Source organism: Scyliorhinus canicula, chromosome 2 (assembly GCF_902713615.1).
Source record: "Scyliorhinus canicula chromosome 2, sScyCan1.1, whole genome shotgun sequence".
NCBI classification, from domain to species: domain Eukaryota; kingdom Metazoa; phylum Chordata; class Chondrichthyes; order Carcharhiniformes; family Scyliorhinidae; genus Scyliorhinus; species Scyliorhinus canicula.
Window position 1 is genome coordinate 196,652,324 of NC_052147.1, and position 23,746 is coordinate 196,676,069.

Genomic DNA, 23,746 nt, shown 5'->3' on the forward strand with positions numbered 1-23,746 from the left:
GGAGACAAAGTGTGATGATGTTAATCATTCCATTTTCTACGACCCTATCTGTTCTATGTAATGACCCCTGGGCTAGTGTGATGTCAATACCAGCTCCACGTGACCTGGAGTTGTAACACTAGTAAATTAACCAATAATTCGAAAGAAAATACCCAAAGTCTTTGGCACTTGGCTGCATAATAATTACAGTCAGCAGGTTTGTAAATTTAGACACAATTACTTTTGTTAAATAACAAGAACAATAAAGGATATGCAACAAATACAACTGGTTAACTATAATCTAATTCCTAATCCCCCACTTTAACATGCCCCCCCCAACCTTAATACACACACAAACACACACAGAGACAAACAAACACAGAGGGAAGAGAAGGGTGAAAAGAGTCTTTGTTTAAGATGGTTGTTTCTAGCACCTTTCTTCTGTTCAAATTTTGCTTTCAGTTCAAGATTTTCACTGTAGATTTATTCAGTTTCCTAAATGTAGCGGTTTTCTGGATGGAACGAAGGAGAGCAGATTCTTTCCTTTTACCATCCAGGATTCAAATTCCACTTTAGTGTACCCAATTATATATTTTTTCCAATTAAGGGGCAATTTAGTGTGGCCAATCCACCTAGCCTGCACAACTTTGGGTTGTGGGGGTGAAACCCACGCAGACACGGGGAGAATGTGCAAATTCCACACGGACAGTGACCCAGGGCCGGGATTCGAACCTGGGTCCTTAGCACAGCAGTCCCAGTGCTAACCACTGCGCCACATGCTGACCCTAAATTCTGCTTTCCCCAGGTCTCTGGAAATGATTTCACCCAGGCAGGATCACCATCTGTTACCGGGCAGAATACAGCCTTTTGGCTAATTCATTGGCCACCATTCAGCCAATTGAACTGTGTTCCACCCCATCTTGTGGATGCCAAAATGTCTGGGTATTGCTGATCAAAGTTAGCAGAGTGTTCTCTTTTGTAACTTTTCCCCTCATTTCCCCCACCCTACTTGTAAGATATATGTCCATTAAGCAGCCATATTAAGCAGGGGTATTATCAGGAAGGATTTTTACATCTATGAAAGGGAAATCATGGCTTTATGAAAGAGAGATTGTGTTAAACAAATTTATATAATTATTTGAGAATGTAACAAACACAATAAAGGGGTTAGAAGTAATTATTTGGATTCCAAAAGGAATAAAGTTCCAGATAAAAGTTTTCTACACAAGATAAGAGCTTCATGTTGGTGGTGATGATATGTTATCATGAATAGAGGATTGTTTAATAGGGAACAGAAAGGTGGGTCAAATGGATCATTTCCAGGGAGCTTCTTGAGGCCATGAGGCAATGTTGCCCCAGGGCAGCCATTGCCACAGCGTCCCTTCCCTGGGAGTCCCTGTAGAAAGCATGGCCATTCCCTGAGCCCACCAGGGGGCCACCAAGGTTCACCACCATGTGGTCTCTATACGCAGCCGGGGCCAGCAGGGACGTTGCCATTGCTGCTGATGAAGTGCTAATGAAGGCGGGAAGGGATCCTTAATTGGCCACTTAAGTAGTTCAATTAGGCTCCGAGTAGAAGGGCTATCTGCCACCCTTTCTGCCACTGACAAGCTGGGATAATAGGCACCCCCTTCCAAAACTGCCAGCATTTCTGCCTCCTAGCCCATTGCCAAAGGGCTGATAAAATCCATCCCAAGGAGTCTGAAAAGGGAGAGAGATAGGTTAAATGGGTGGGCAATAACTGGCTCGATGGATATGTAGAAAATATGAGGTCATCCACTTTGGTAGGAAGAACAGAAAATGAAAACAATGGGCAGGACTTTTCAGATGGCTTGGTTGCCCACCCCATCACACAAAGAGTCAGCAGGAAAAGCAACCCTGCTGATCACAACAGTTTCACATCCATTTAACTCTCCAAGGAGCGTTAATTGCCAAGAGTCGGGACATCTGCCCCTCACTCATGCAGTGTCCCAAATCAGGGAGCTGCCTATCAATCTGATTGGCTGGTAGCTCTGTAGTTACAGCACTGAAAATGGCAGCAGTGGCCAAGTCTACAAATACTAGGACTAGGTAAGTGCAGGGGATGGGGAGGGCAGGGAGGAGACGCGAGTCCTGCAAGGGTGGGAGATGGTTGGAGGATCTGATTGAGAGAGCAGAAGTGACCTTTCCGAGGCAGGATGACTTGCTGGGCTTTGCCCTTGCTCCTGAACTCCTCCAACCAGCCCGAAAATGGAAGACAGGTGGCAAATGGCTCATGCTGGCCATTTAAGGGCCTCAATTGGGATGAATGGGGGAGGGGGGATAACATTTGCATCAGCTCAACATCATTAGGGTCTGGTTTAGCACAGTGGGCTAAACAGCTGGCTTGTAATGCAGAACTAGGCCAGCTCGCTTGTAATGCCGAACAAAGCCAGCAGCGTGAGTTCAGTTCCCATACCAGCCTCCCCGAACAGGCGCCGGAATATGGCGACTAGGGGCTTTTCACAGTAACTTAATTGAAGCCTACTTGTGACCATAAGCGATTATCAGCGAAACTATGGTTTATCCAGAAGCTGCTCCAATCACTTTCCTAGTTTACCTCTCGGATTAAACCAGCTGAGTTCCTAATTTACAGTTTTGTACATCAAGAATACTGCCTGATTATCACTCTAGCTCTCTCTATAATATCTCTTACCTGAACCACTTCATCCCTTCACAAATCTGTTAAACAAGGCCTTTGCTTACCAGGTTATCACATTTCAGCCCTGATCTCTGGCTCCTGTCCCAGTGTAACAATTTCAAATCCCTAATTTTCAAATATTACCACTGTATGATGACAATTTTTCAAAGCAACTTTCGCCCATTCATTAAAAATATATATATATATTATTCCAAACACACTCAACAAACTCCCACATCGCACCAACAAAGCATAATACAAACAGTTCCATCCCCAACTCCCAGGGGGGAAACCTAATCTTCCCCAGCTTGAAGTCATGTAAGTCCCCTAACCACCACACCACAACCTCCGGTCACACAGCCTGATGCGACCATCAATTCACTCAAGGACACGAGTAGAAGTAAACTGTGGCTTTAATCGACTTACAACTGAGCCTGCCTGCGACTAGCTGAACTGAAGGCAGGCTCGCAAGACTGCAGCACTTTATATTTCCGGTTGTGGGTGGAGCTATGGGCGGAGCCATGGGCGGAGCCAAGAGCGGAGCCCTGTACATGCTCCTCATCTCCCCCTGTGGGCAGAGCCGCGCAACGGCTCACAGACGGAGCCCACAGGGACACAATGATATGCAGTGTGAATTTATATTATACATTCACCACATTCACCCCCTGTTTAAAAAATCAATTCCGGCGGGGTGACAGGTCTATAAGTTGAGTCGGTCCGGTGCTCGAATCCTTCGCTGGGACCGTCGGAGCACCGGAGTTGGTTCTTTCCGAGCTTCGTTCCTGACCGGTGTGATGGGTGAAAGGGGTCGCAGGAAACCTGTAGGTGCAGGGGCGCAGGACGTGGGGGGTCGGGTGTGGTGTGGTGTGAGGGGTACCTCGGCAGTAGTGGTAGTAGTAGTGGTAGACCCTGCAGGCGCCAGGTCCCAGAGAAAAAATGTGTCCTGTCGGCCGTCGGGGTGCTCGATAAATGCGTAGTGGGGGTTTGAATGCAGGAGTAGGACACTCTCTGCCAGCGGGTCTGTGTTATGTGTCCGGACGTGCTTCCGAAGGAGGACAGGGCCCGGTGTCCTCAACCAGGATGGAAGCGAGGCCCCCGTGGTAGTGCCCCTAGGGAAAACAAATAATCGCTCGTGAGGAGTCTGATTAGTGGCCGTACACAGGAGGGACCTAATTGCATGGAGCGCGTCGGGGAGGACCTCCTGTCAGTGGGAGGTCGGGAGATTACTGGACTGTAGGGTTGGTAGGACAGTCTTCCAGACCGTCGCGTTCTATCTCTCCACCTGCCCGTTCCCCCTGGGGTTATAGCTGGTAGTCCTGCTCAAGACCATGCCCTTGTCGAGCAGGTAATGACGCAGCTCGTCGCTCATGAGGGACGAACCCCTGTCACTGTGGACATAGTTAGGGAAACCAAACAGGGTGAAGACACTGTGCAGGGCTCTGATAACTCTATGGGAGGTCATATCGGGGCACGGGATGACAAACAGGAAGCGAGAGAATTCATCTATGATGTTAAGGAAATAAATATTACGGTTGGTCGAGGGAAGGGGCCCTTTGAAAATGATACTCAGTCGTTCAAAGGGCCGGGATGCCTTTACCAGGTGGGCCTTGTCTGGTCTATAGAAGTGTGGTTTACACTCTGCGCAGATCAGGCAATTCCTGGTGACAGCTTTAACCTCCTCGGTGGAGAAAGGCAGATTGCGGGCCTTGATGTAGTGGGCGAGCCGGGTGACCCCCGGGTGGCAGAGGTCATTGTGGATAGCCTGTAATCGGTCGTCTTGCGCGCTGGCACATGTGCCGCGGGACAGGGCATCTGGGGGCTCGTTGAGCTTCCCCGGACGGTAAACGATGACATAATTATAGGTGGAGTGTTCGATCCTCCGCCTCAAGATTTTGTCATTTTTAATTTTGCCCCGCTGCGAGTTATCGAACATAAAGGCAACCGATCTCTGGTCGGTGATGAGGGTAAACCTCCTACCTGCGAGGTAGTGCCTCCAGTGCCGTACGGCTTCCACAATGGCTTGAGCTTCTTTCCGACTGAGGAGTGTCGAAGTTCCGAAGCGGAATGTTCAGGAGAAGAACACTACTGGCCTACCTGCCTGGTTCAGAGTGCAGCGAGAGCAACCTCTGAGGCGTCGCTCTCCACTTGAAAGGGGACGGATTCATCCACCGCCCGCATGGCGGCTTTGGCGATGTCCTCCTTAATGCAGTTGAAGGCCTGGCGGGCCTCGGCTGACACTGGGAAGTGTAGTCTTAAATAGTGGGCGGGCTTGTCCGCATACTGGGGGACCCACTGGGCATAGTAGGAGAAAAATCAGAGGCACCTCTTGAGGGCCCTGGAACAGTGAGGGAGAGGGAGTTGTAAGAGGGCGCATACGGTCAGGGTCAGGTCCTAGGACCCCGTTTTCCATGACGTAGCCGAGGATGGCTAGCCTGGTTGTGCGGAAAACGCATTTCTCCTTATTGTAGGCGAGGTTGAGTTTTTGGGTGGTTTGGAGGAACCGGTGGAGGTTGGCGTTGTGGTTCTGCTGGTCATGGCCGCAGATGGTGACGTTATCCAAGTACGGAAATGTGGCCTGCAACCTGTACTGGTCCACCATTCGGTCCATTGCTCATTGGAACACAGAGACCCCATTCGTGACGCCAAAGGGGACCTGGAGGAAATGGAAGAGGCGGCCGTCTGCCTCGAACGCCGTGTAGTGGCGGTCCTCCAGGCGGATTGGGAGCTGGTGGTATGCACACTTCAGATCTACCGTGGAGAAGATGCGGTACTGGGCGATCTGATTTACCATGTCTGCAATCCGGGGGAGGGGGTACGCATCGAGGTGCGTGAACCGGTTAATGGTCTGGCTGTAATCAACCATCATCCGGAACTTTTCCCCGGTCTTGACGACCACCACCTGAGCTCTCCAGGGGCTATTACTGGCCTCTATGACTCCCTCACGTAGGAGCCGCTGGACTTCGGCTCTGATAAATACCCTGTCCTGCAGGCTATACCGCCTGCTGTGAGTGGCTACGGGTTAGCAGTGAGATTAGCGAAGAGTGGAAGGGGGGTCGATTCTTAGAGTCGCTAAGCTGCATATAGTGAGCGAGGGAATGAGTCCGCCAAAGCTGAGTGTTAGGCTCCTGAGGTTTCACTGGAAATCGAGCCCGTGTAGGAGAGGGGCGCAGAGGTCTGGGAGTACATACAATTGGAAGTTGGAGTAGTTGGCGCCCTGTATCGTTAGTGTTGCAATCGTGCGCCCTTGTATCTGGACAGAGTGCGACCCCGAGGCGAGGGAGATAGTTTGCCGTGCTGGAAATATCGGGAGCGAGCAGCGTCTTACCAGGTCTGAGTGAACGAAGCTCTCGGTGCTCCCGGAGTCGAAGAGGCACGGTGTCTTGTATCCGTTGACTTGAACGGACATAGAATTTACAATGCAGAAGGAGACCATTCGGCCCATCGAGTCTTCACCAGCTCCTGGAAAGAGCACCCTACCCAAGGTTAACACCTCCACCCTATCCCCATAACCCAGTAACCCCACCCAACACTAAGGGCAATTTTGGACACTAAGGGCAATTTATCATGGCTAATCCACCTAACCTGCACATCTTTGGACTGTGGGAGGAAACCGGAGCACCCGGAGGACACCCACGCACACACGGGGAGGATGTGTAGACTCCGCAGACAGTGACCCAAGCCGGAATCGAACCTGGGGCCCTGGAGCTGTGAAGCGATTGTGCTATCCACAATGCTGCCGTGCTTGCCATCATGGAGCTTCTGAGGTGCTTTGGCCGCGACTAGTCCAAAGTGACTGCGCTGAGCTGCGGGTAGTCGGTGGCACGGTCAGCGGTCCTGGAGCGGCCCCGTGATGACTGTCCGCGGAGGTCGTAGTCGTCGATTTGCATATCAGGTGATGGCCAAGATGACGGCCCCTGTTGATCGCACGTGGCGGGTGGCGAGGAAGATGGCGCCCAAGATGGCAGCCCCCATGAATCGCACATGGCCGGCCGCGTGGGGGAGGGTTGCCAAGATGGTGGCCCCCATGAGTCGCACATGTCGTGCGGAGGCGGGGTCGGCAGACACGCTGCCACATTGCGGGGTCTGCGGGCCTGTGAGTTGGAGGAACAATTGTTCTGGGTAGCGTTCGAGTTGGAGTTTTTAGTTTTAGCCAGGCAGACCTTCGCAAAGTGTCCTTTCCGCCCGCAGCTGCTGCAGGTCGCGTTGCGGGCCGGGCAGTGCTGCCGGGGGTGTTGGGGCTGGCCACAAAAGTGGCACGAAAGCCCTCCGTGGTGGGCAGGTGGCGCAGGCCTGGGGTAGTCTCTGGTCGGGGGTCCACGATGGGGTCGCGTGGTCGGAACGAGTTTAAGCTTTGAAAAGCGACCTCGTGTTACCGTGTCCTCCAGGTTCTAGGCCCCTTTTTCGAGGAGACGCTGGCGCACATAATTGGACCGGACCCCTGCAACATACACATCTCGGACGGCGAGTTCCATGTGCTGGGAGGCTGTCACAGCCTGGAAGTTATATGCTCGTGCTAGAGCTTTCAGGTCGCGCAGGTAGTCTTCTAGCGACTCTGCAGGGCGCTGGCGGCTGGTTGTAAAAATATGCCGCGCGTAAACTTCATTTACGGGCCGCACGTACAGGTGGTCGAGTATCGTGAGGGCCTCGGTGTAGGAGTCAGTAACATCAAGTTGAGTTGAAATACGATGGCTCACCCGTGCGTGTAGAAGACTGAGTTTCTGTTCTTCAGTAACAGCGGAGGTAGTCGACGCAGCCAGGTAGGCCTTGAAGCACCAAAGCCAATGCAGAAATATTTCCTTCGCTTCTGCGGCCTGTGGATCGTGTTCCAGTCGATCAGGTTTGAGGGCTGATTCCATGGTAGTTTTTTAAGTTGATTAAATTGATGCGACCATCAATTCACTCAAGAACACGAGTAGAAGTAAACTGTGGCTTTAATCGACTTACAACTGAGCCTGCCTGCGACTAGCTGAACTGAAAGCAGGCTCGCAAAACTGCAGCACTTTATACTTCCGGTTGTGGGTGGAGCCATGGGCAGAGCCATGGGTGAAGCTCTGTACATGCTCCTCATCTCACCCTGTGGGCAGAGCCGTGCAACGGCTCACAGACGGATCCCACAGGGACACAGTGATATACAGTGTGAATTTATATTATACATTCACCACACAGCCGAACCTCCAATTTAACGGAATCCATCGCCAGGCAGAGAGGTGAAGGCCACAACATCAGCCCCTTCTCCTCCTGCACACCTGGTACCTCCGATACTCCAAAAATCACCACCACAGAGTCCCGAACCATTTCAAACCCCTCAATCCCCAACAGACTTTCAAACACCACCTCCCAGAAACTGCCCAATTTCTTGCACCCTCAAAACATGTGGGCATGGTTTGCCGACCCTCTCCCACACCTCTCACTCACATGTGCTACTTCTGGGAAGAACTCACTCAGCCGGGTCTTGAACTGTATTAGGCTCATCCTTGTGCAGGAGGAGGTTGCGTTGACCTGGTGCATCACTTCATTCCAAAGTCCCCAACTCATTCTCCCACTTCCACTTGATCCCTTTAACCAAGGCCGCTCCCTTCTCTTCCAACCACCCAGAGATATCCCCAATCCTTCCGTCCCCCCGTCCCCCCACATATCCTGGAGCAACAACAGCGCCTACTCCGACACCTGGGGAAGTGAGGGTAGTACTTCCGCGCAAAATCCCGGACCTGCCAATACCTAAACTCACTCACCGTAGTAACTCAAACTTCTCCTGCAACTCCTCCAAACCGCAAACTCACCCTCCACAAACATGTCCCTAACCCGTACTCTCCCATCCTCCTGCCATTATCTCCCATCCCATCCACGCCCCCGGCACAAAGCTATGGCGCTGGATTCTCTGCCAGCGGGATGCTCCGTTTTGCCAGCAGCCCGAGGGTTTCTCGACTGCTTGGGGCTGCCCCACAATGGGAAACCCCATTTACCCGCTGGCGTAACGGAGCATCCCGCCAGCAGGGTGAACCTAAAATGTAGCGCGGCGGGGCGGAGAATCAGCCCCAGGTTACCACAGAGCGGAGCCAGCACTGACATGTGCCCTATTTTATACTTCCAAGGGGAGAGTGGCAACGAACCGTCACCAGGGCCCTCCATCTCATCCCCTTACATTCATTTTTACCACCTGCACCCTCCCTGCTGTACAGGAGGCTGCTGAATAAGATAAGAGCCCATGGTGTTAGGGACAAGTTATTGGCATGGATAGAAGATTGGCTGACTGGCAGAAGAGCAGAGAGTGGGGATAAAGGGGTCCTGTTCAGGACTGCAGCCGATGACTAGTGGTGTGTCTCAAGGGTCTGTGTTGGGACCACAGCTGTTCACAATATACATAATGATGTGGAAGAAGGAACTGAAGGCACTGTTGCTAAATTTGCAGATGATACAAAGATATGTAGAGGGACAGGTTGTGTTGAGGAAGTGGAGAGGCTGCAGAAGGACTTGGACAGGCTAGGAGAGTGGGTAAGGAAGTGGCAAAAGGAAAACAAAGTTGGAAGTGTGAGGTTATGTACTTTGATAGGAAGAATAGAGGCATAGACTATTTTCTAAATGGGAAAAGGCTTAGGAAATCAGAAACACAAAGGGACTCAGGAGTCCGGGTTCAGGATTCTCTTAAGGTTAACGTGCAGGTTCAGTTGACAGTTAGGAAGTCAAATGCAATGTTAGCATTCATGTCAAGAGGGCTAGAATACAAGAATGAAGGACTTCTCATTTGAGGAGCGGTTGAGGACTCTAGGTTTGTACTCGTTGGAGTTCAGAAGGATGAGGGGGGATCTCATTGAAACTTACAGAATACTGAGAGGCCTAGATAGAGTGAACGTGAAGAGGATGTTTCCACTAGTGGGAGATACTATAAACCGAGGGCACAGCCTCAGACTGAAGGAACAATCCTTTAAAACAGAGATGGGGAGGAATTTCTTCAGCCAGATTCCGGCGCCTGTTCGGGTATTACGGAGGGAGAATTCAGAATTTCCAATTCACCTAACAGCATGTCTTTCGGGACTTGTGGGAGGAAACCCACGCAGACACAGTGGCCAGTATTCTCCCAGCCCTGTGCCAAGCCGGAGAATCCCCGCGAGCGGGCCACGCCGCCTGACGCCGGCACGCGATTGAGAATTGGCGCCATTGGCACCGGTGTGGTTGGCGCGGCGCTGGTCGCGAGCCGCTCTATGCAGCCGGCCTGCCGATTCTCCGGCCCGCATGGGTCGAGCGGCCGTAAGAAAAGAGCCGAGTCCGGCCGGCGCCGTTCTAACCTGCTCTGGGCCAGCGGGACCTCCTCGACGTGGAAGGGTCAGGTGGAGGTCTGTTGGGGCGGGGGGGGGGGGGGGGGGGGGGTTTGACCCCATGGGGGCCTCCGATGTGGCCTGACCCACGATCGGCACCCACCAATTGGCGGGCCGACCTCTGTGGCTGGGGGCCTCCTTTCCTACACGCCGGCCCCTGTAATCCTGCGCCATGTTGCGTCGGGGCTGGCGCGCTGAAGGAGGCCACTGCGCATGCGCGCGTTGGCGCCGATGCCACTGTGCTTGTCCTCGTTGGCGCCGGTGCAACTGCACATGCGTGGATCCGCAGCGCCCAGTTCGCGCCGGGATCGGCAGCTGGTGCGGTGCAAACCGCTCCAGTGCCGTGCTGGCCCCCTGTAGGGGCCAGAATTAGTACTGGGAGCGACCCGTTCACGCCGTCGTAAAATGTGACAGCATTTACGACAGCGTGGACGCACTGCCGCCTGCCCATGGAGAACGTGCAGATTATGTACAGACAGTGACCCAAGCTGGGAATCGAACCTGGGACCCTGGTGCTATGAAGCAACAGTGCTAACCAGTGTGCTACTGTGCCGCCACCCCACACAATTCCCTGCCACTCATTGGATCATGCAAAGCTATCGCCAAGGGCTCAATCACCAGTGAAAACAACAATGGCGAAAATGGACACCCCTGTCCCGCCTCCCTATGCAGCCCCAAATATCACAAATTCATCTAATTTGTCCGCACACTTGCCATGAGGGTCGCATACAATAGCCGCACGCCGGCCCAAACCAAAACCTCCCAAGAATCTCAAACAAGTATTGCCACTCTACTCAGTCATAGGCTTTTCCGCGTCCATTGACACGCTCACCTCCGGTTCTCGCCCCTCCGTGGGGGGTGATCACCACATTTAACAACCCGATATTACTGGAGAGCTGTCTCCCCTTCACGAACCCAGTCTGATCCTCGGAGACCACCTCTGATACACACCCCTCCATCTCACCAACAGTTTGGCCAAGACTTTTACGTCTGGATTCAGCAATGAGATGGGTCTATATGACCCACATTCCATTGGGTCCTTCCCTTTCTTTGGGATCAGCAAAATGGACGCCAGCGTGACCGGTAACACCTCCTTCTCCACAACTTCATTAAATATGCTCAGAAGATGGGTAGCCAACGCTGCCGCAAACTGCTTATAAAATTCTGTCAGAAGCCGTCCTGCCCCGTTGCCTTTCCCCACTACATCATGCCAATGCACTCCATTATCTCTTACAATGCCTGCCACTTAACCTCCTCCAATTCCAGGCTCGGCCCTATACAGTCCTCAATAGAAGGCCTCAAACACCTCATTAATTCTCTCCAGCTCGGACATCGCCTTTTCCTCTGCTGCCCTCACCTGCACAATTTCCCTTGACACTGCCTGTCTCCGCAACTAGTGGGCAAGCGGACGACTTACCTTCTCCCCATACTCGTATTGCACCCCTCCTACCCACCGTAACTGTCTCACCACCACCACAAGATCGCGACCCCCCCCCCCCCCCTCAACTTCAAGTCAAATTCCGAGTGGTACATTTGCCCCACCCACCCCTTTCTCACCTCATCTGATCCTTCACCCGCAGGTGTGCCTCTTGCAGGAAAGTCACGTCTGCCCGTAAACCTTTTAGGTGTGCAAACACCCGCGACTGTTTGACTGGCTCGTTCAGCCCACAGATGTTCCATGCCACAAATCTTACCGGAGGATTCTGACTCCCCGCTTCCCTCAATTACCCCAATGATCCGGGCAAATGTGAGCATAACCAACCATAAACTGTACAAAATTCGAAGTGCGGGCTAAACCGGAGAGAAACTTGCCAGGGCCAAAAAAAGTGACTGAGGGCACAGATCCCCAGCCTTGTTGCGCTCTATTCGAGCAAAATGAGTCCGGTGGATAGCGGGAGAGGCTGAAGACAAGAACCAGCCAAGCGGCAAACAATTTGCGATGCACTGGCCCCGCTCCCGGAGGCGAATTCGGGATCTCGCCGATGCGCGGGAAGAAGCAAATTATCACCACTTAAGCCTCATAATAATAATCTTTATGATTGTGCTGGGGTGGCACGGTGGTTAGCATTGCTGCCTCACAGCGCCAGAGACCCTGCTTCAATTCTGATCTCGTGGAGTTCGTGTGTCCGTGTGGAGATTGCACATTCTCTCCGTGGGGAGAGCGTGGCCAGGGCTTCACAGTTGTGGCAGAGAGGGTGGGGATGGGGAGGGGAGATCACTGGGGGAATGGAGGATTCTGGGATAGGAGCCACTGCTGTCCATCAGTCTAACACCCTCTCCCAATTCCTTACAGATATTGAACGGTGTGGATGGTATTTTGGACCCCGCAGAACAGGCCCTTGTGTTGCCGCTGGTAGGCTAGGCAGCCAGACTCCGGAGACGGCGGCAGCAGCAGTGTCTGCAGAGGCTCGAGATGGCGGCCCATGCGCTGGGACCTGCCCAAAACCCCTGTGATTGACTGGTTTATCGGACTGCTTAGAAATGCAGTTCCGATGTCTTGACCACTCCGGTGGTGCCCTGCAGTACACTGCCCAGAGGGTCGCCCACTTTGTGTGGTCTGCTGCGTCCTTCGCAACCTGGAACAGCAGGGCGACGTATTGGAGGTTGGGGATGTGGAACATGTGCACACCTCCGAGGAGGATGAGGATGAGGAGGAGGCACCGGATCAGCAGGGATGGAGGACGAAGCCGGGGATGAGCCAGAGGACGAGCTGGAGGCTGCAAGACTGGCAGCAGCGGTGAGTGTTCGGCAAGTCCGGAGGGCCAGGGAGGCCCTCATATTCGCCTGCTTCACTTAGGGCGTGGCCTGGCCCGCCATCGCTACCTCCCCTCCCGCCACTACCTACCACCATTTCTCACCCTCCCAGGGTCAGTGTCACATCACTCCAAGGTGCTGAGACTGAGTCGGCACCAACAGCGGGTCACAGTCGAGGGCAGGGGAGGGGGATGATAACCCGCAGAGAGCTGAGCACCGGTGCTCCTCAATCTATGTCATAGTCTGATTCCTGCCTGTCTGTGGCATGCTCGCTCACACCATCACCCACATGTCGTGTGCCGGGATGGGTGTGTGGTGAATGCCTGGAGAGATGTGCCAAGGGTTCGGAGGACGGTAACAGAGATGCCATACCTGGTTGTGTTGAAGGGTTTTCAATGTTTCACAGGAATCCAACAACCCCAGTCTCCCGATGATGTCGCCCCATTCTCTCCACCAGCCCCTTACTCCCTACCTACCCCACCCCTACCCTCTCTCCCCCCCCCCCCCCCCCCCCCCCCCCCAGTGCCCTCCGTGATCCTCAATGTGCCTGGCTTTCCTAGCTCTACCGTTGCATCTAGGTGTGTCCCCAGGATGCGCATCAGAGGTGGAGGCAGCCTGCTGCTTACCTTATCCTGTGGCGTTCAATGCCCCTGGCAGGCGTCTTCTGGGGGCCGGCAGCATATGCACAGTCGTGCCGCCCTGTCCCATGTGCTGCCTTCAGGACGCGGCCTCATCGGAGGGGTGGAACTTGGGGGAGCTGGTGACCACCATCCCTACTTCATGGACTGGTCTGGGTTGGCACCCAGTGCCCTCTCCTCCTGCTCAGTGCCCATGGGGCACTGGGATTCACCTTGGGACAGAGGGGCAGCCAGTTCAAGCCATGGTTGTCCCTGTGTCATCTGGCTCTGCCGGCCCTGGCTGCTCCCCAGTGTCTGCACCGTGGTGTCGACTACCTCGGTGATGCTCCTCAGTGATTGGGGCATGCTGTGCAGTGACTCAGCAATGCCCACCAGCGACTGGGACAAGCTTCGCAGCACCTTGGCAATTCCCATCTGCGAGTGGGACATGGGTCCCGCAGAACATCATCAAGGTCAGCCTGCTACTGGCTCATGTTCCCCAGTGACTTGGACATACTGCTGAGGCCCTCAGACATGGTCGTCACTGACTGTGCAACGCCTTGGACACCTTCACTCATGCTGCCGATATTGTTCACCAGGCTCTCCATTGCTGAGGACTTGCTGGAGTGTCGCTGACATCTCCCTCGGAATGTCCCGGCCACTGCCGAACTCCATCAGCTCCAGAATAGCATGTTCCTTAGGCTCAGCATCTGGCTGGGATCCAGCTGGGTCCTGGGATCCAACAGACCTCCGACTGCTGTCTCACCTGGGGGTTACTGCCTCCACCTGATGTACATCAACAACTGTGTGATGCTCACCAGATTGTGCCCCAGAGTCCTGAGCACTAACTTTGCCCACCCTCCACCAGCGCGTGTATCTGCGCTGGTGGAGGGTGGGGATGACAGCTGTGACACATCGATCGTGGCTTCCTTGTAGCTCGTCGCCTAGGTGGTCTCATGGAAGGCAGGGGAGGGTGCCACCCTGAATGGGCAAGGGTCATCGCTGGATGATCTGCGGGAGAATGAACAGGTGGTCAGGGGGAGGGATGAGTCAGTCTGTATGGCAATAACAGCTCGCATGTGACAGGTCCTCCGGGTGGGGCCAAGTGGATCCTCATCTCTGCAGCGTATGCCAACCACCGCATTGGTGACCGCTCTGTCCTCGGCCACCACGGCACCTCCAGGGCCGTTATTCGAAGGCCATCAGGATTCTGATGTCTGGCACCCCTCAGCCAGTCTGGCCCTCTCTCAACGATTGTGGGAGAGATTCTCCTGCAGAGACCCAGAGAGGGCATCGTTAACCATATGGGTAGTTCACAGTGGTGGGGTTGAAGCAAGGGGGAGTGAAAGGAGGTTGGGTTGGGGACCCCACAGATGCTTGGTTGGGGGGGGGGGGGGGGCCTCGCAACGGGGTGTTAGTGTCAAATCACCCATGCTGCCCGATGTATGTCGTTGACCTTGCGCCACTGGAGATCAGTCCTCCTGGTCACACTGCCCGAGCTGACAGCCACTGCCACTTCATCCCAGGCAGCACTGGCTGCTCTGTGGCTCACCTTCCAGGACACTTCGGGGAACAGGATATCCCTCCTGGCCTTGGCTGTATCTAGGGGCCTTTCCAGGTTCACATCTCCAAACTTTGGGACAGGTTTTCTCAGCGCCATGACTATGAGCTGAGTGGGGTCGGTTATGCAAGTGCCGTTTAACTGCTGCTTGATCTTTGATTTGATTTAATTTGATTTATTATTGTCACATGTATTAGTATACAGTGAAAAGTATTGTTTCTTGCATGCTGTACAAACAATGCATACCGTACATAGGGAAGGAAGGAGAGACTGCAGAATGTAATGTTACAGTCATAGCTAGGTGTAGAGAAAAGATCAACTTAATACGAGGTAGGTCCATTCAAAAGTCCGATGGCAGTAGGGAAGAAGCTGTTCTTAAGTTGGTTGGTACGTGACCTCAAACTTTGGTATCTTTTTCCTGACTGAAGAAGGGGGAAGAGAGTATGTCCGGGGTGCATGGGGTCCTTAATTATGCTGGCTGCCTTTCTGAGGCAGCGGGAATTATAGATAGAGTCAATAGATGGGAGGCTGGTTTGCATCATGGACTGGGCTACATTCACAACCTTTTGTAGTTTCCTGCGGTCTTGGGCAGAGCAGGCTCCATACCAAGCTGTGATACAACCAGAAAGAATGCTTTCTATGGTGCATCTGTAGAAGTTGGTGAGGGTCGTAGCTGACATGCCAAATTTCCTGTCTTCTGAGAAAGTAGAGTCGTTGGTGGGCTTTCGTAACTACTGTGTCAGCATGGGAGGACCAGGACAGGCTGTTGATGATCTGTACACCTAAAAACATGAAGCTCTCAACCCTTTCTACTTCGTTCCCATTGATGTAGACAGGGGCATGTTCTCCACTACGCTTCCTGAAGTCGATGACAATCTCCTTTGTTTTGTTGACATTGAGGGAGAGATTATTGTCGTCACACCAGTTCCTCTATCTCATTCCTGTACTCTGTCTCATCATTGTTTGAAATCCGACCCACTACTGTGGTGTCATCAGCAAATTTGAAAATCGAGTTGGAGGGGAATTTGGCCACACAGTCATAGGTGCATAAGGAGTGTAGGAGGGGGCTGAGGACACAGCCTTGTGGGGCACCAGTGTTGAGGATGATTGTGGAGGAGGTGTTGTTGCCTATCTTTAGTGATCGTGGCCTGTGGGATACGAAGTTCAGGATCCAGTTGCAGAGAGAGGAGCCGAGGCCAAGGCCATGGAGTTTGGAGATGAGTTTTTTAGGAATGATGGTGTTGAAGGCTGAGCTTTAGTCGATAAATAGGAGTCTGACATCGGTGTCTTTGTTATCTTGGTATTCCATGCGTTGAATGCAGGGCCATGGAGCTGGCATCTGCTGTGGACCTGTTGCAGCGGTAGGTGAACTGTAGTGGATCAAGGCAATCCGGGAGGCTGGAGTTGATTCGTGCCATGACTAACCTTTCGAAGCACTTCATGATGATGGATGTCAGAGCCACTGGGCAATAGTCATTAAGGCACGCTGCTTGACTTTGTTTTGGTACAGGGATGGTCGTCTTCTTGAAGCAGATTGTTGTAAAGAGAGGTAGGTTGAAGATGCTTGCAAATACCCCATCAGCTGATCCGCAAAAGACCCGAGTGCTCGTCCAGGTACCCAATCTGGGCCAGTGGCTTTCCGTGGGTTGACCTTCGAGAAGGCTGCTCTGACGTCTGCAGTGGTGATTTCAGATACAAGCTCATCCGTGGCTTATGGGGTGGAGGGCTCGCTCTCGCTGACCTCTTGCTCAAAGCAGGCATAAAATGTTGGAGCTCATCAGGGAGGGGTGCGTTGGAGCCGATGATTTTACATGCCTTCATCTTGTAGCCCATTATGTCTTGCAGACCTTGACATAGACGGTGGGGATCCGTGTGGCTAGCCTTGGACTCGAGCTTGGTCTGGTACTGTCTTTTGGCATCTTTGATGGGTTTCTTTCAATTATATCTGGCTGTCTTGTAGAGTTCAGGGTCGCCTGACTTGAACGCCTCAGACCTAGACTTCAGCAAGCAGTGGATATCCCTGTTCATCCAGGGTTTCCAGTTGGGAAAGACATGGATTTGCTTCTTTGGCACACAGTCTTCTTACACACTTACTAATGAAGTCAGTTACTGTAGTGGCGTACTCGTTCAGGCTGATCACAGAGTTTTTAAATACTGACCAGTCTACTGACTCTCAGCAGTCCCGTAGGAGATCATCCGATTCCTCAGACCAACAGTGCACGACTTTCTTTGACGGATTCTCCCGCTTCAGTCCCACTTCAAGTGACTTTGTTAGTGGAGGGGGGTGCTGGCGAGCGCGGTCCCGGCGAATCGGCTGGTGAGCCTTCATTTGCAGCATGAAGGTGTTTCCAGAGAATCGCGGCCCAAGTGTCATTAGATAGCGGTGGGGAACCCGCCGGCAGAGCCTGCGGGAAACTCCCTGTAAAACCTGCCACAAATGACTTAGAACGTTTCTGTTTGATTGTGCCCATGTTAATTTAAACCACATTGTGAACACTGAGACTCCCTCATACCCAGACTCTCTTCACCCAATGTTAAGGGTTTGTGACGATTGTGAATATTCGATTACGTTTCATGATAGTGATAAAAGAGACAATTAAATCTAGTCGATTAAATCTTAAGGCCAGATGAGAACCGTCATCGGTCTCAGGTCTCTTATTTCAGGAGATAAGGATATACCGACAACTCCTATAATGTAACATTTGAGTTATATAGTTGAATGATACCCACTGACTCAATAGGGTAATAATTTGCTGTAATTAAGTTTAATGAAGCACTCTGCAATAACTTTCCACAGTAGAATACAATTATCTTTCAATGCAGCTGAAATGTAGTGAAACGGGGCTGACATAGTTAACCAGGTGTTAATTCAATACCTTTCACTCCAAGTCTGTGCTAATGTATGGCCTCTCCTTTCCATTGCTCTCCTCTGGAGTGCAGAGAATGCTCATTTGGACTGATTAAATTGGTAGAGGAGCTGCTGCTTAAAGTATAAAGATGCACGATACGCTATTTCCCTTATGATCCAATTAAATAAATCCCAATATAATTTCAGTTTGAATCGGTTAAATTGGCTTGCAGTTATGGGAACCTGCTATCACACCATTAAGAAGTATACTAAACACCATGGGAAATTAAGATTAACAAATGAAAATGGAAGACTGATAAAACAATAGCATGGATCAAAAAACAATTCAAGATAATAACAGGTGTCGGGGTGAGTGAACGCTGATAAATTCAGATTATGATATTTCTGAACTTAGACTATGCTGCTCCTTGTAACATATTTAAGCCATGCACCTTTCTATGTACATGGCGGTTAGTGTAATTTACAAAGTATTTACTACATGGAAATAGATCCATACTGATGGTTTGGGCTTCACATGAGCTTCACCCACCCTTTACCTAAATCCATTGACATATCCTTCTATTCCTTTCTCTCTCATGTGCTTATCTAGCCTCCCTTAAATACATCCATCCTATTTATCTCCATTGCTCTTCTTGCTAGAGAGTTCCACATTCTAATCATTCTGTTGGTAAAGATGTTTCTCCTGAATTTCTTATGGAATTTATTAGTAACTGTGTATATGTACCTAGTTCTGGTCCTGTCCATAAAGGGGAACATCTTCACTCTGGCTATGTTATCAAATTCTTTCGTAATTTTAAAGGCCTCAATCAGGTCAGCCTCCGTTTTCTATTTTCTCGAGAAAACAGCCCCAGCAAATCCAGTCTTGCCTGAAAAGTATAACCTCTCAGTTTTGGTATCAGTCTAGTAAATCTGTTTTGCACCTGCATTAATATCCTTTTTGTAATATGGAGAGAAGAACTGTTCACAGTACTCCAAGTGAAATCAATTTTTAGAAGTTAAATGCAACTTGTTTTTCAACCTATCCCTCTAGAAATGAATCTCAATGCTTTATTTGCTTTTTCATTGCATTGCTTAGTGATTGGTGTATCTGTATCCCAGATCCCTTTGTTCCTCTACCTAATTTAGGCATTTAAGTTAGGGAGATATACTTTTTCAGTCTTCCTACCAAAAATGCACACTGTCTCACATATCTACATTGGAGTTAATTTGCTAATTAATTAACCATTTCTGCAACTATATTCACATCTTCCCGTATTTTGTCACAGTCCTCCTTTATATCAAACACACCGCACAATTTTACACACACATTCATTTTTTAAATGCCATCATCACTAACTGATAATTGTACGGTTTTGTTCATACATTGTCGAGAAACAGTCTCTCCAACACTGGCATTGTCTTCTGAAATATTGTCACTGACATCACTAACATATGATTCATCATCTGATCCCTGAGGATTAAAAAGAGAAGCATTAGATTTGTTGTGAAAGAAAATAAAATTGTTCGATCTTGACTCCAGAATCTTTAATGCAAGTGGACTATACATAGGCAAACCATAGCTCCATTTTTCACTGTAGCTTACTAACACACTGGAGGAAGTAACAGAGGCCGATATTTCTGACCTTGGGCAATGCATTTCAGCTTTGCACTGCCTGTAGGCATTACACACTTGGAAGTGCACAGCCTTATCTAAACCTAGGGGAGCCTCTAATAACATTTAAAAATATAATAAGTGGGTTGCCAGTTTTCTGTATTTTAGAAAAGAAAATCATAAAAGGCAGAATTCTTTTGAGTTTGAACCTGAAATTGACCACCACATGCACTGGATTTTAAAAATCGGAATCATGAACACGATGCCTGGACAATTTCCAGGTCCTGACAGCATGCCTGAATTGAAATGCTCATGCAACGCTGTAATTGGGCAGGAGGCGAGCTCAGTGTCCATGGGGACTGATAGCTACCATGATGGGGCCGGCTGCTACCTTGTTGTAGAGAATAGGCAGAACCTGGAGGGCAGCAGCATAAAAACTTTAAAATGTGCCGATAAGTCAAATGAGAGGTATTGCGCATTGCACACAATCTGCAATAAGATATCGCAGGTTGCATTACTTCTCAATGCATCAAATGGAACTTAGTTCCTCCAGGCTTTCAATAGCTCTGCAGTGACAGACTGTTTGGGTTTGCCGAAAATCATATTTAAAAATTGCATCTCGCTCTTCCTGGCCCATAATCAAGCTCCTCCAGGAGCTTCATGGGTCCTTAATTGAAAACTAGTGTGTTTCCCATTCCCCTACTCCTGCCCTCCTTTGAAAATGAGAGCATGCCATGGAGATCCAGAGACACCCTCTGGGAACTCTATTTTTAAAATCAAACCTGCACCCAATCCCCACCAGCACCTGAAAATCAAGCCCTTAATTTCCAACTCATTTGGGATCCTCTTTGTTTACAACAGTTAGAGTTTCTGCCTTATAGGAGTAGGGAAACTTAAAAAACACAGCTCCAATTAAAGAGAAAATAAGTAGATTGTGAATGAAAGTATTTTATCCCGTTTATTCTGAACACTTGTTTCAAGTGTAGTGAAAAGCTGGAATTCTTGATAAATCTAATACTAATGACTGCCCATTAAACTTTGACTTTTCCTCCTCCGAAAAAGATTTTACACATAAAAGGGTGACATTATTTTTTCTCTTACCTCGTTCTCGGAAGAACTTGCTGATAGAAGCACTTCTTGAGCATCAAAAAATTCTGACACTGATTCAGACATGGAGAGCCTGCTCTCATTACAGACCTGCTGTGACAGTGGGATAGTGGCATGAATCTTGACGCCTGGCTGAAAGTTTAAAAGTTAGTTTAAATTTTTTTAAATCCTGAAAATTATTAGCTTTAGGTATACTAGGCTTGGAAAGCAGTTTAGCTTTTGCATCTACTTTGGAACGCAAATTTGCATCAGCAAAAATATGATTAAATGCACACATTTTTGGTATTCCATCTATTTTGTATCAAAGCATTACATTTGCCCAACCTGTGTCTGATGAAATAATGCTGCAAATTATTTGACACTGCATTCAAATTAATCATGCAACAATAACGAGACTGATTTGAGAACAGGGCCTTCAGAGGAACGTAGCAAATCCAAAATAAACAGAGTAATATAAGTTGCAGTAACAATGATTTGACTGGGAAAGGAACATTTTTAGGATGCTTTTCAAGACTGAAACATTTTTCAACTATCATAGAATCACTACAGTGCAGAAGGAGGCCACTCGACCCGTCGAGTCTGCACCGACCCTTCAAAAGAGCACTCTACCCATGTCCGCTCCCTTATCCACCCCGCCCTATCCCCATAACCTAACCTGCACATTCCTGGACTCTACAAGGTAATGTCATCATGGCCAATCCGCCTTACCTGCATATCTTTGGACTGTGGAAGGAAACCGGAGCACTCGTAGGAAACCCACGCAGACATGGGGAGAACGTGCAAACTCCACACAGACAGTGGCCCAAGACCGGAATTGAACACTGGTCCCAGGTGCTATGAGGAAGCAGTGCTAACCACTGTGCCACCGTGCAACTAGTGTGGATATCTTTAACAATATGAGCATGGTGTCATATGTTCACATGCTGTGCATATGGAACATGAAAGCAAAGTATTTGTGAGTTCACGGTTATCATAGCAGGCAGATGGCAGATGTGAAAGAGAAAGCTTTATCTTTCAAGACGTAAAAGGATATTGGCACAAATTGGGGTGTGGTCAAAATCTCCCTGTTTGACTAACTGGAAATCCACAGCAGTCACCTCCATAAAGCTGATGAGATGAGGACACAGATTGACACATGGCAATATGATACCATTGCTACAATGGAAACCTGGCTTAAACAGGGGCAAAATTGGCAGCTGAACGTCCCTGGATATAGAGTTTTCAGGCGGGATAGAGAAGGGGATAAAAAAGATGGGGGTTATTGATTAAAGAATCAGTTACAGGTTGACGAGGGAAGATAGACTAAGAAGCATCAAATTGGTTCAGCTCAGAAATTTAAAAAAAAGGGACATCCACACTGATGGGTGTGCAGTATGGATTCCTAAATAGTGAAAGGGAGTTAGAAGAGTAAATATGTAGCCAAATTTCTGAGTGCAAAACAATGAAGCAGCAATAGTTTGAAACTTCAACGATCCTAATATCAATGGGGATACAAACTGTGTGAAGGCACAGAGAACACAAAATTCATGAACTGCATTCAGGTGAACCTTTTTAGCCCACAAGGAACAAGCCCAAAGAGAGGGAGTGCAAGTCTAGATTTAGTAATAGGAAATGAAACTGGGCAAGTGGACAAAGTAGCAGTGGGGGACCATTTTGGAGAGAGTGACCATGGGTGGAATTGTCCCAAAAAATGACCAAGTGTCATTTCAGGCCCAAAAACATGCAAATCATGTCAGCTGTTCCAGCACGATTCCGGATCGCGATCTTCCTGCACTTTGTCATTTTTTTGGAGGAGGGCACATTTTGCACCAGCATTGAGGGGCGGGGCATAAACACGCTAGCAGGTTCGGAACCTCCCCCATTTCCTGCCGGCAAGGACCTTCCATCTCTTCTCACCTGCAAAGACTTCCTACCTCTTCTCAGTAGCAAACATTCCCACCTCTTCTCGCTGGCAAAGATCACCCCACTTTCGTGATGTCAGTCCTCCTCCCCCGCCCCCTCCAATCGTTAGTACCAGTGGTACCCCCAGGTGAATGACACCCTGCTATGGGTTTGCAAAAAGCCATGCCCCTTCTGGTACTGTGCCCTGGCAGTGCCAACCTGACACTACCAGGTTGGCACTGCCAGGATACTGGGGCAGTGTCAGGGCACTGTTCAGCCACGTCCCTGACCTCCTGGGGGCCACAATGGCTTCCGAGCACCCCCCGCTTCCCCACAGGCCCCCCCCCCCTCCCCACAGCCCCCCCCCCCCCCCTCCCCCCACCCCCCGGTGTGGCCATCACCTTTGGTCTCTGTTTCTGGTACCAGTAGTGATTCCAGACGGCCTCACTTTGCATCGGCGGGTGGGAGAATCACAGGAGCCATGAGAATTCATCTTAAAATTGATTCTGCATACTCAAATTATAATTTTAATATACTAATTTAATTCACACCTGGCGAGGGTGTGAACTGGATTCTGTCAGCTGAGGGGGCCTGGGAACATCGTAAACTGTTTGGCATCCGGCGCAAATCCCGTCTCAGGGCTCTCCCGGTATTTTACTGACATAGCGGGATTTGCGTGAGGTGCAACACAGCTGGAAAGTTGCCCCCATAATGCAGGTAGTATGAGCATCGTAATGAAAAAGGGCATTAGATCAGGAGTAAAATTTCCAAATTGGGGGAAGACAAATTTTTCAAAGCTGAGAGATGAACTTGTGAAAGTGGACTGGATATAGCTACCAGAAGGGAAAACAATATCACAATGGTGGGAAGCATTCAAAAGTGAGATCCCATGGACACAAAGTAGACATGTCCCTACAAAAGGAAAGGGTGACACTGCCACATCTAGAGCCCCCTGGTTATACTACAGAATAAGATAAAGCAGGGAAAAGTAAAGCTTATGGAGTCACAAAAGGCTCAATACTGTAGAAAGCCTAGAAGAGTACAGAAATTACAGGGGTGAAGTCAAAAAGGAAATTAGGAAAGCAAAGAGGATATGAAAAATGTTGTCAGGTAAAATCAAAGAAAACCCCAAGAATGTTTACTAGTACATTAAGAACAAGAGAATAAGAGGAACAAATAGGACCTATCAGAGATGCCCGTGGTAACTTACGTGTTGATCGGGCAGGGATCTCAATGAGTAATTTGTCTGTCTTCGCTAAGGAGAGGGGTGATGCAGATATTTGGGTTTAAAAAAGTGTGAAATATTAGATACAATATGCATAATGGAAGTAGTAGTGCTGGAGGGTCTGACATCCTTGAAGGTGGATAAATCACCAGGTCCAGATGGATTGTATACCAGGCTGTTTAAGGAAGCC

At 50.0% G+C, this 23,746-nt stretch overlaps 1 protein-coding gene across 6 annotated transcripts in view; it reads right to left on the bottom strand.

The window, feature by feature from the left end:
- Positions 1-23,746, bottom strand: part of osbpl6 (oxysterol binding protein-like 6) — a 302,726-nt gene that overhangs the window by 57,728 nt on the left and 221,252 nt on the right. For all 6 annotated transcript variants that reach the window (XM_038789304.1, XM_038789305.1, XM_038789300.1 and 3 more), the window contains 2 exons: positions 20,445-20,582; positions 19,115-19,202 (listed from right to left, as the gene is read on the bottom strand). In XM_038789304.1, coding sequence (XP_038645232.1) covers positions 19,115-19,202; positions 20,445-20,582 — 226 coding nt within the window. The remainder of the gene's footprint in view (positions 1-19,114; positions 19,203-20,444; positions 20,583-23,746) is intronic.